We start from the raw sequence: 13,377 nt of genomic DNA on the forward strand, positions 1-13,377 counted from the left end.
GAACAGCTTTAAGTTCCTCAGCATACACACTACTGAGGATCTCACATGGTCTGTATATACCAGCTGTGTGGTGAAAAAAAGCTTAACTGCACCTCTTTCACCTCAGATGGTTGAAATCTTGGAGATGGTTGGTTGCTCCACGACCGCTGGACTAAGTGTGTAAATGTAGGAGGGGACTATGTTGAAAAATAAATGTGCTAGGTTTTCTAAAACTGACTCCTTCTACCCCAGGCCACGAACTTATCAATCACCCCTCGTCTATGTACTCTGATAATAAAATTGAGTTTCCAGATGCCCAACACAGACTCTGGCTAAAGAAATTCTTCCTCATCTCCGTTCTAAAGGGGTGTCCTTCTGTCCTGAGGCTGTGCCCTCAGGTCCTAGTCCACCTCTCTGTAAAAAATATCCGCTCGATGTCTACTCTATCTAGCCCTTTCAATATTCGATAGGTTTCAATCATATTTCTCCTGTTCATTCTTCTAAACTCCAGCAAATATAGGCCCAGATTCGTTATATGCTCCTCATATATTAACCCTTTCAATCTGGGGCAAGGAAGCTGCTTATGATTAGCAGAAGGGGCACATCACCTTCCAGACATTGTCTCCCACCCCTAGTCCTGAACTTTGGGATCTTTCTGCTCCACCTGTGCAGTTCCATACGTCTTTCCAAACTTCTGAGAACACACAGAACTCTAGTTGAACTTCACAAGAAGCATTTATAGAGCCTGATCATACTACTCTGCACCTTTCAAAGTGATTAGCATCCAAAAGATTCATTGAGGCAAAAATATTATTTTAAAGCAGTGTGCATTTTTTAAAAAAAAGAGAACTCAATAGTTTATTGATGAAGAGCGCATGAAGTAAGATTTTGCTGCAAAATCATGGTTAGTCCAATAGTGTTCATCAATATTTATGTGCAAATGCAGCAAGTGAAAGCAAATAGTTACAGCCATAACAGCTTTTATCTTTATATATTTCGTTGCATGCTATGCAACTGAAGCTCACCCTGAGCCATCTAATGACATGAGTGTCTGTGCTTAAAGATCAAAACCTCATGGCCTACTGGGCAACAGTGATCCATTCCCTCATGTATGTTTTTGGACTGCTACCTTTGCAATCCTCCAAATCCACTGGGAGGGTGAGCAAACTGATGCTAGCCTTCTCTCATCCCACCTCCTGCAGCCACAGCACGGATCAAATGGGCTGCATCTTTTACCTGTCAACGGCAAACTCCTGTATGAGAATCATTACCCGCCCCACCCCAAACAACAAAGTTACTGAGAATGTTTTTTTTAAATGGCCTGGATAAAAATGTAACAATTTACTAATTCTTGGAATTCCTTGTCATCCTATAACAAATGGAGAGAATTTGCAGAACAAGGCCACTCATAATAAACCTAGGAAAAGCTCATCACCTGTCAGAATTCCTGGCAGAGTCCCTCAGTAGTCACCTCAGAACCAGAGTGGTTGCCAATCATCTGCAGTCCCAAGGAATTGCTCACAGCCAAAGGCTGGGAGTTTGCTGCATTTGATCAGCAGACAAACTAAATCTAAAAGTAAATATGCTGTCATTTTAATTCTGTGGAGCCACTTAAAACTAATCACTGCCAGATAATCTTTACACAGACTGAAAATTATTACAAGTATGCAGTCTCATTCTTGTAGATTTGATTTGCTAGTGATTAAGATACTTTTTGCCTTATTTCACTCTTTCACTTTGCCCAAAGAACTTTCCTTAATATCCTTTTGCATAGGCTTCGAATTGCTATTTTTAACTGCTTCCCTTAAGAGCAATATCTAAAATTTGTTATCTTTTTACATACCAGTGGGTTCAATATAATGCCAGGCTTCCATGAAACTCTTAATTTGTCCTCCTGGTTACTTTACTCTCAACTTTTATATCAGATGTCCTCTCCACTTACACCCCTCCTCCCATTTATGTCCCCCAAATTAAAGATAACCCTCACCTCACAGACATAATTACATATTTAGTATTGTTGCCGTTCTTCATTGCTTTCCTCAGTGATTACGTTGTCCACCCACAAGTAAATCCTGCCCTTCACAATCTCCCAAACTCTTCAATTTTTCTCAAATTACCAGTGTAAATCAACTGTGTCCATCATCATTCTTTTAAGCCCAACATGAGATCAATGTTGAGTCTTCAATTTTGTTTTACTTCTTTAAATGTCATCTGTTCTTCAATTACTACTCACTTTACATGTCAGAATCAGAATCAGGTTTAGTATCACCCACAAGTAGAACATTGGACATAGAATAATACAGCACAGTACAGGCCCTTCGGCCCACAATGTTGGCCGACCCTCAACCCTGCCTCCCATATAAGCCCCCACCTTAGATTCCTCCATATACCTGTCTAAATGTTGAGCAATTTGTTAAATTTAGTAGCAGCAGTACAATGAAATACATGATAAATATAGAAAAAAATAAATAATTGAATTACATTGTGTGTGTATATAGACCATAGGACATAGGAACATAATTAGGCCATTCAGGCAATTTCATCATGGATCCCATTCAATCCAATACACCAGTCCTTTCACCATATCCCTTGATGCCTTGACCAATCAGGAATCTATCAACTTCCACTTTAAGTATACCCATGGACTTGGCCTCCACTGCAGCTGGTATATCTTGCTCATGTACGCCTTCTCATCCACATCTGACATTCAGCCAACAATGGTTGTATCAGTAGCAAATTTATAGATGGTATTTGAGCTATGCAGAGCCACACAGTCATGGGTATAGAGAGAGTAGAGCAGTGGACTAAGTACTCATCCTTGTGATTGTCAGCGAGGAGGTGGTGTTATTAGCAATGCGCACAAATTGTGATCTGCCAGATGATGGAGTTTAACATTGAGCTATAGTCAACAAACAGCATCCTCACATAGCCATCTGTATTATCCAGATGATCTAAGGCCACATGAAGAACCTATGAGGTTGCATCTGCCTCAGACCTACTGTGGCAAACTATCACCTTTTCTGTGCCCTGATAATATTGCGCTCTTCGGATTAACCCAGGCATGTCACAATTTTAACTGTTACTTTAGTCACTGGTTACTTCCTTTGTTCAGTTTATCCCTCAGATCTTGCTCTCTACTTGATCATAATTATACTTATTTTATGCAGAGTTTTTCTTCATTGACTTACTTCAGATTAGAGATACCAAATAACTTTTCTTCTTTCAGTCAAAAGACTCAATCTTCCCCGACACCTCAACCCCTCACTGTCCCCCATCCCAATGATTTTGTCTTGCATTGCTTTTAGCTGTGGAGGCAGGTGTTGTAGATGCATAAATTTTAACTCCACCTCAGTCTTGACAGCTCCAGGCACTTTCGCTTCAAGTTTAACACAGGCTAGATAAAAACTGTTCTTATACCTTTGCTGGCCTTAAGATTCTGTCTGCATCTTTAGCATCTATATGCCGATAGCATAGTTAAAACCGATGCATCGACATCTATCGCAGCCGATGTATTTGATTGAGATAGGCAAGCAGGAAAAACGCAGATGCATGACTCCTAAATCACAGGTCCCCAGAGATGTGAGACAAATAACAAGTATTTCTGGAGACACCAAGCAGATTTGTCTCAAACCTATAGGAATAACAAACAAGGGATAGGGAACAATGGAGTGTAAATTGAGAGAGTTGAGATCTATGACTTGAGAGATGAGAACAATGACTTGAGAATGAATCAATAACCTGTTCTAGAGGAAGTGAGAAATGTAAATTAGCCTAATTAGCATCCCCTGATTGCTCGGCACAACAGAATCAGAGCAGATAGTCTTGAAGGGTCTCAGCCCAAAACATTGACTCTCTGTTCATTTCCATAGATGCTGCCCGAGCTGCTGAGTTCCTCCAGCATTTTGTGTGTGTCACTGCAGTCCGCTGTTCTATTTGGGTTTACCATGATGAACTATGAATTTATCAATTTCTGCAGACTTCTGTCTTCCATATCTGAAGGCATAATAGGCTTTATAGACATAAAATGCCCACTCATCTGGTAACTTAGTTCCATGAATGAAAATGATTCACTGACCCTTCCAGTGCCCTTAGTGAGGAATGAACTTGGTCTGTGTACAGTGCAGAATATGCCCGTCTAGCCCTTTGAGCCACACTGCCCAGCAACCCCCGATTTAACCCTACTCTAATCACGGGACGATATAATGACCAATTAACCTACCAACTGAAACGTGTTTGGACTGTGGGAGGAAACTAGAGAAAACCCACACGGTCACGGGGAGAACGTGCAAGCTCCTCACAGACAGCGCAAGTTTTATGAAAACTCTGCCTGGCTTCCAGTTACCAGACGGACTTGCACATTACTTTGCTTTTTCCACCCTCTCTTCCCCTTGACAGACACTGAACACCACGTTGGATTCAGAACCTTACACTACATTTCCTCTTCCCTGTGCTGAGCATGTAAAATAATCCGGGGATCAAACTCTGAGAATGTATAGGGCGAATGAGGAACCCAATCCATGGCGGAGGTGAGGATAAAAAGGCAATTGTAAATGAAAAAGCAGATAAGGGACTGAAAGTCAAACCTATTAGTATTTGGTACATGGTTAAAGATCTAGTTGTTATAAGCATTGTACTGTAGCGATGTGCTACACACAGCGCTAGAATAACCACACGGAGTCGGTGAGTTAGAGTTGCGATGAAAGAGATTTATTCAAACTTCGCGGCCCGCTTTAAAGCCTTCCCGTTCCCGCCCTCCCTGGGCGGAACTACTGTGGGGAATGCATATTCCCAGACCCTTTCCGCGCGGGATTTTCCCCCTGCTGGTGAAGATGGCCTGGCGCCCTTTTTGCTGCCGGCCCTCTGCCTGCGCGCGCTGTTTCGTGAGCCGGTTTGTGGGTGCCAGAAAGTGGGTCGCCACAGTACCATCCCCAATTTCACACCTGCATAATAGGCACCAAATGCAGTTACGCCATCAAATCTGCATAGATGGAAAGCAATGTCTGTCCCACAGCAATGCAGTACATACAGTCCTGCCTCTTATTCAAGCACACCTTCGATCAGCTTAGCCTCACATCAGATGTCAACTTCAACATGGTCCCAAACTAAACAATAGAAACAAAACACTGAAGTTCTTAGAAACCCTGTAAGAATAAGGCAGACAACAGGAATTCTGCAGATGCTGGAAATTCAAGCAACACACATAAAAGTTGCTGGTGAACGCAGCAGGCCAGGCAGCATCTGTAGGAAGAGGTGCAGTCGACGTTTCAGGCCGAGACCCTTCGTCAGGAAGAGTGAGTAAGGGATTTGAAAGTTGGAGGGGGAGGGGGAGATCCAAAATGATAGGAGAAGACAGGATGGGGAGGGATAGAGCCAAGAGCTGGACAGGTGATAGGCAGAAGGGGATACGAGAGGATCATGGGACAGGAGGTCCGGGAAGAAAGACGGGGGGGGGGGACCCAGAGGATGGGCAAGAGGTATATTCAGAGGGACAGAGGGAGAAAAAGGAGAGTGAGAGAAAGAATGTGTGCATAAAAATGAGTAACAGATGGGGTACGAGGGGGAGGTGGGGCCTAGCGGAAGTTAGAGAAGTCAATGTTCATGCCATCAGGTTGGAGGCTACCCAGACGGAATATAAGGTGTTGTTCCTCCAACCTGAGTGTGGCTTCATCTTTACAGTAGAGGAGGCCGTGGATAGACATGTCAGAATGGGAATGGGATGTGGAATTAAAATGTGTGGCCACTGGGAGATCCTGCTTTCTCTGGCGGACAGAGCGTAGATGTTCAGCAAAGCGGTCTCCCAGTCTGCGTCGGGTCTCACCAATATATAAAAGGCCACATCGGGAGCACCGGACGCAGTATATCACCCCAGTCGACTCACAGGTGAAGTGATGCCTCACCTGGAAGGACTGTTTGGGGCCCAGAATGGTGGTAAGGGAGGAAGTGTAAGGGCATGTGTAGCACTTGTTCCGCTTACACGGATAAGTGCCAGGAGGGAGATCAGTGGGGAGGGATGGGGGGGACGAATGGACAAGGGAGTTGTGTAGGGAGCGATCCCTGCGGAATGCAGAGAAAGGGGGGGAGGGAAAGATATGCTTAGTGGTGGGATCCCGTTGGAGGTGGCGGAAGTTACGGAGAATAATATGTTGGACCCGGAGGCTGGTGGGGTGGTAAGTGAGGACCAGGGGAACCCTATTCCTAGTGGGGTGGTGGGAGGATGGAGTGAGAGCAGATGTACGTGAAATGGGGGAGATGCGTTTAAGAGCAGAGTTGATAGTGGAGGAAGGGAAGCCCCTTTCTTTAAAAAATGAAGACATCTCCCTCGTCCTAGAATGAAAAGCCTCATCCTGAGAGCAGATGCGGCGGAGACGGAGGAATTGCGAGAAGGGGATGGCGTTTTTGCAAGAGACAGGGTGAGAAGAGGAATAGTCCAGATAGCTGTGAGAGTCAGTAGGCTTATAGTAGACATCAGTGGATAAGCTGTCTCCAGAGACAGAGACAGAAAGATCTAGAAAGGGGAGGGAGGTGTCGGAAATGGACCAGGTAAACTTGAGGGCAGGGTGAAAGTTGGAGGCAAAGTTAATAAAGTCAACGAGTTCTGCATGCGTGCAGAAAGCAGCGCCAATGCAGTTGTCGATGTAGCGAAGGAAAAGTGGGGGACAGATACCAGAATAGGCACGGAACATAGATTGTTCCACAAACCCAACAAAAAGGCAGGCATAGCTAGGACCCATACGGGTGCCCATAGCTACACCTTTAGTTTGGAGGAAATGGGAGGAGCAAAAGGAGAAATTATTAAGAGTAAGGACTAATTCTGCTAGACGGAGCAGAGTGGTGGTAGAGGGGAACTGATTAGGTCTGGAATCCAAAAAGAAGCGTAGAGCTTTGAGACCTTCCTGATGGGGGATGGAAGTATATAGGGACTGGACATCCATGGTGAAAATAAAGCGGTGGGGGCCAGGGAACTTAAAATCATCGAAAAGTTTAAGAGCGTGAGAAGTGTCACGAACATAGGTCGGTCCGGTGCTCCCGATGTGGCCTTTTATATATTGGTGAGACCCGACGCAGACTGGGAGACCGCTTTGCTGAACATCTACGCTCTGTCCGCCAGAGAAAGCAGGATCTCCCAGTGGCCACACATTTTAATTCCACATCCCATTCCCATTCTGACATGTCTATCCACGGCCTCCTCTACTGTAAAGATGAAGCCACACTCAGGTTGGAGGAACAACACCTTATATTCCGTCTGGGTAGCCTCCAACCTGATGGCATGAACATTGACTTCTCTAACTTCCGCTAGGCCCCACCTCCCCCTCGTACCCCATCTGTTACTCTTTTTTATGCACACATTCTTTCTCTCACTCTCCTTTTCCTCCCTCTGTCCCTCTGAATATACCTCTTGCCCATCCTCTGGGTCACCCCCCCCCGTCTTTCTTCCCGGACCTCCTGTCCCATGATCCTCTCGTATCCCCTTCTGCCTATCACCTGTCCAGCTCTCGGCTCCATCCCTCCCCCTCCTGTCTTCTCCCATCATTTTGCATCTCCCCCTCCCCCTCCAGCTTTCAAATCCCTTACTCACTCTTCCTTCAGTTAGTCCTGACGAAGGGTCTCGGCCTGAAACGTCGACTGCACCTCTTCCTACAGATGCTGCCTGGCCTGTTGCGTTCACCAGCAACTTTTATGTGTGTTGCAAGAATAAGGCAGAGCCGACTTGAATGTTTCAGGAGTACAGACAGTACCAGACTTGCTCTCAGCACATTTATAATTAAGGAGCATTTATAATTAACCAGCAGGAAGTGCAGTCGTGCGCGCGCGCACACACACACACACACACACACACACACACACACACACACATATATATATTACTTCTACTTGACAAGTTAAATCTGCAACCTGCTCATGTGAATGTGCTGCTGCCAGCATAGACACAACACTGCTGTAACAAATTCTCCAGCAGATACCATGAACAACAAAGCTCTCCCTTTTAGAACTAGAGTTGGAGAACTAAACAATTCACGGAAAGAAACAGCTTTTAACTCAATTATTATCCTCAGCAAAATTGTGGCATGTTTCCTTACGCAGTATCGGGTTATGACCAGAGCAAGCTCAGAGAAAGGAATCAGTCTGGCCACCACAAGTAATTAACATCAACACTTTAATTCCAAGAGTTAATTAAGACCATTCAACAACAGAAGGACAAAATTACACAGAATACACAGTATAAGGACTCTTACTCTGGGAACCCAATATTATTTAAATTCAGTTCTGCAAGTTGCTCAAAGAGTGCTCCAATTTAGCTTCCAGGTATTTCAAGAACAATACGAAGACAGAATCTGAAAATTTTACTCATCTGTTTTATCAGAATGCATACTAGCACTGTGCACAGTGATCTTATCATCCAGCCCACAGAATATCATTTCTTTACTCATTTCGGGGACGTGGGTTTTACAAGCTGAGCTAACATGCAATTGTCCATCCCTAAATGCCCTCAAGGAGGTGGTGGGGTGCTGCCTTCTTCAACTGCCTTGAGGGGTGGGTGCACCATAAACGAGTTGAAGAATATGGAAGTTGGAGAAGGCATCTAACCTCCCCCCCCCAACCCTTTCTCGTCATTCAATATTAGCTAGTCTGCACACACAAAGCGCTGGAGGAGCTCAGCAGGCCAGGCAGCATCTATGGAAAAGAGTAAACAGTTGATGTTTCAGGCCAAGGACTGACCTGCTGAGTTCCTCCAGCATTTTGTGTGTGTGTGTTGCTTTGGATTTCCAGCATCTGCAGATTTTCTCATGTTTGGAATATCAAGGCCGATTCAGGCCTCAACTCCCCTTCTGCTCCATTTCCCTAAACCCCCCAATTGTCTGATTGTTTAAACATGTTTCTACCTCTCCTGTAAATGATCTAACCTTTGCAATTCACAGGATTCCAGAGATTCACCAACTTCTCTGTTAAAAAAAAATTCCTTTGCAGCTCAGCTCCAAATGATGCCCAACTGGTATCAAACAAGAGAAAATCTGCAGATGCTGGAAATCCGAGCAACACACACAAAATGCTGGAAGAACTAAGCAGGCCTGCCAGCATCTGTGGAAGAGTACAGATGATGTTTTGGTACCTAATCTTATAGCTATGCACCCTCTTTTGAAAGTTCCTCTCTATTCAAATCATTGTTACAATTCCTGTCATATCCCCCAAGGACCACGTATTTCATTAAGATCATCCTTCAATCTTCTTGTAAAAAGTTGTATATATAAATACGCAATTATAGAATAGAGGCGTAGCGGGAGTGCTGGAATCCATTCTGGGGTGGGGCTGCCCCATTGTTGTTGCTCTCCAGTAATCACTCCGAGGAAAACGAGGAATGCCTTCGACTGCGGCTGACCCAGCATGTTGCATACTTGTTCTTGCTGAAATGTGGCTCCAGGACAACGTCCCATACACCATCAGTTTTCAGGGCATACCACACAGGGACTTGTACTAATATTATTTTCTGACTGTACGTGCTATCGTAACATTATATGCTGTGTGTGACTGTACGGTGTTCTGCACCTTGGCACCTTAGGAGGAACTATGTTTTGTTTACCTTCATGTGTATGGTTGATGTGTTTCAAAGTTCAAATTAAATTTATTATCAATGTGCATGTATCTCACCAGACAGACTGTTAAGAAAGGGGGTCAGCTGGGACGAGAGCCGATTTAGCTCGTTCTCTGCGATGGTCATCTCCATGGCGCTGAGGTTACAGGCACTGCTCCAGTTGCTGCGAACCACTCCTGCTAATACTTTGAACTGATAAGTGAGGCTTTGGGCTCTTCCCGGCTGCTCTGGAGTGCGGATCTGAGGACTCAATTTTGGTTCCGAATACTGTTGTTCGCTTCAATTGTTTGCATAATTTTTATTTATTTTTTCTCTCTTGGGCATCGAGTGTTGGGCTTTTATTTTTATTCTCCCCCCCCCACCATAACTGGGTTCTTTCGGGTTTCTTTTTTTTGTGGCTACCCGTGGGCAAGCAAATCTCAAGGTTGTATAATTTACACATACTTTGATAATAAATGAACATTGAATCATATACAACCCTGGATTCATTTTCTTATGGGCATTCATAGTAAATACAAGAAACCCACAAAAACAATGAAAGATGGCACCCAACAGGATGGGTGAACAAACAATGTGCAAAAGACAATAAACTATGTAAATTCAAAATAAAAATAAATAATAATAATAAATTATCAATAATTATTGAGATCATGAGATTGAGAGTCCTCAAAGGTGAGTCTATAAATTTTAGCAACAGTTCAGTGACGGGGTGAGTGAAGTTATTCCCTCTGGTTCAAGAGCTTGATGATTGAGGAGCAAGAACTGATCTTGAACCTGGTGGTCTACGTACGTCCTGTGGCTCCTGTATCTTCTGCCTGATGGCAGCAACGGGAAGAGAGCATGGCCTAGATAGTCGGTCTCTGATGATGGATGATGGATGCGACAGCACACGTGTAGATGTTCTCAATGCTGGGGAGGGTTTCACCCGTGATGGACTGGGCTATATCCACTACTTTTTGTAGGCTTTTCCATTCAAGGGCATTGGTGTTTCCATACCAGGCCGCGATGCCACCTGTCAATATACTCTCCACCACACATCTATAGAAGCTTGTCAAAGTTTTAGATGACATGCCAAATCTTTGCCAAGTTCCAGGAAAACAGAGGCATTGCTGTGGTTCCTTCGTAATGGCACTAACTTGCTGGGCCCAGGACAGATCCTCTGAAATAATAATACAGAGGAATTTAAAGTTGCGGCCTCTCTCCACCGATCTCCTAAAGGAGGAGTAGCTCACGGACCTTCAGTTTTCTCCTCCCAAAATAATTAGCTCCTTGGTCTTGCTGAATGCTGCGTGACTGCGAGTTAGTGCTTCGTAGCACCTGTGCATACATGCACATGGGAATAGACTCAACGTTCAACTCCAAACCTAATTTCTTTAGTGACTTGTGATAGGACAATCTCTTCGTCCCAGGAACTAGTGTCATAATTTCGTTTTGGTGCTCCAGTGCTAATATACCCTTTCTCAAGAGGAGTAAAACAGTGCATGTGGGTTTCACCAGCATTTTGTGTGCATAGTAGACCAGGTGTGGCTGAGTACAGGACTGTTGATGTACAAATGGAGTGACAGTGGCACAGTGAATGAAAGAGCGGTGGGCACTTCAACGTGCCTAAAACTGTTAGTTATCGTTGTTGAGTGCCGTCCAGTTGTCATCCCCATGGATGGTGTAGTTGGCCATAGGGTTTTCACGGCAAAGTACGGAAGTAGATGGCCAGATACTGCTTTTGCCCAGATTGGGGCCTGGCCAGATTCGAACTCAGGTCATCCCACTCGAAGTCCAGTGCTGATGCCATTACACTACCAGCTGCTTGAACACATAAAGTAAAAGGTATTGTAAATCTAATCCTCTCTGCAGAACAGTTTGTGCACCTCGTGTTGACTTGCAGCTGTGTTTGAGTCCATGGATGGTGCTAACTTTAAAAGCTTTCTCATAATATTCACATTAACGAGTGTTCAGATTTGCCATAGTAATGATAATTTTTGTTTTTATTACTTTTGAATAAGACAACAAAGATATAAGTGAGATTATAAAATCAGTTCTGATTGAGCAAAAGTTAAAAAATTTAAGTCAGTATCCTAAATTGCTGCAGTACCCTTAAACTTTACACGGAATCATAGAAACCATTCATATACAGGTCTGAATTTCACTGTGAAATACAGAATCACATTCTGTACAGTACAATTTGCTTGATTAAAGCTTCCATTATCAAAATGAGCATGACAAAAACAAAGAAGCGAGCAAGTTTTTTGTGAAAGATACAGCAAACAGACCAACTATATCCAGGAAAGAAAGCACCAAATTTATTTCAAATTTGCAAACCTAGTTTAATTACCCAAGACCAACACACAAAATGCTGGATGAACATCTGGGGAGATGTTTATTCCTTTCCGTTGGTGCTACCTGACCTGTTCCTCCAGCATATTATGTGTGTTGCTCTGTATTTCCAGCATCTGGAACATTTCTAGCATTTATTAATTAGTCATGATTATTGGTTGGAGTTTTAAACGAGAAAAGGGTGGAATTTTTCAAAATGTTCTTAAAACATAGATAATTTCAGCATCACACAATTCATTCCTTAACCATATCCAGCGAACTGCATTTCAATGCCCCTCCACTCCTTCCCAATCAGTTCCTTTGATAATGAACAAGCATCAATAACAGCTAAACTCTCAAGTCTGAAGCTATCCTCTCCAAGAGGAAAGAATTGTTTGTACATACGTGATATCTCTTCGTTGATAGCAGCCTTGAAGTAAACAAGTAATCAAGTCATCAAGAAAGTCAATGTCATTTATCAGGAGGGCCTCTTCAAGCTCCTAGTAAAAGTGGGAGGATAAAAATAACATTGTGTCAATTGTACAAATCAATTAAACAATCAGACAAATACTGAGACAGTGTCACTTTGCCAAATAAAATAGATAATGTCAACAATGTATGCATATAACAATCTTTATGATGAATAGAATTCCCATTGCCAAAGAGAGCGTGACAAAACAAAGAGACGAAAGATCTTGGAACAACTGAGTTGTTAAAAATTCCACAGACTGGATTACTGAAAAAAATAAAGAACCAATTACATGTCAAAAATCAAACCTTTGATGACACAAAGGTTGGGTGTGTTGTGGATAGTGTGGAAGGCTGTCAGAGGTTACAACGGGACATAGATAGGATGCAAAACTGGGCTGAGAAGTGGCAGATGGAGTTCAACCCAGGTAAGTGTGTGAGGTGGTTCATTTTGGTAGGTCAAATATAACCATATTACAATTACAGCACGGCAACAGGCCACCTCGGCCCTTCTAGTCCACCCGAACTCTTACTTTCACCTAGTCACACCGACCTGCACTCAGCCCATAACCCTCCATTCCTTTCCTGTCCATTTATCTATCCAATTTTACTTTAAACGACGACATCGAACCTGCCTCAACCACTTCTGCTTGAAGCTCGTTTCACACAGCTACCACTCTCTGAGTAAAGAAGTTTCCCCTCATGTTTCCCCTAAACTTTTGCCCTCTAACTCTCAACTCATGTCCTCTTGTTTGAATCTCCCCCACTCTCAATGGAAAAAGCCTATCCACGTCAACTCTATCTATCCCCCTCATAATTTTAAATACCTCTGTCAAGTCCCCCCTCAACCTTCTACGCTCCAAAGAATAAAGACCCAACTTGTTCAACCTTTCTCTGTAACTTAGGTGATGAAACCCAGGTAACATTCTAGTAAATCTTCTCTGTACTCTCCCTAGTTTGTTGACATCTTTCCTATAATTCGGTGACCAAAACTGTACACAATACTCCCAATTTAGCCTCACCAATGCCTT

The 13,377-nt window shown here is 43.6% G+C and overlaps 1 protein-coding gene across 1 annotated transcript in view; it reads right to left on the minus strand.

The window, feature by feature from the left end:
* Positions 1-13,377, minus strand: part of LOC134352346 (chromatin remodeling regulator CECR2) — a 133,089-nt gene that overhangs the window by 53,245 nt on the left and 66,467 nt on the right. Inside the window, exon 2 of the mRNA XM_063059645.1 lies at positions 12,284-12,378. Within this exon, the coding sequence (XP_062915715.1) occupies positions 12,284-12,378 (95 nt within the window). The remainder of the gene's footprint in view (positions 1-12,283; positions 12,379-13,377) is intronic.

The sequence above is a fragment of the Mobula hypostoma genome, chromosome 9 (assembly GCF_963921235.1).
Source record: "Mobula hypostoma chromosome 9, sMobHyp1.1, whole genome shotgun sequence".
NCBI classification, from domain to species: Eukaryota; Metazoa; Chordata; class Chondrichthyes; order Myliobatiformes; family Myliobatidae; genus Mobula; species Mobula hypostoma.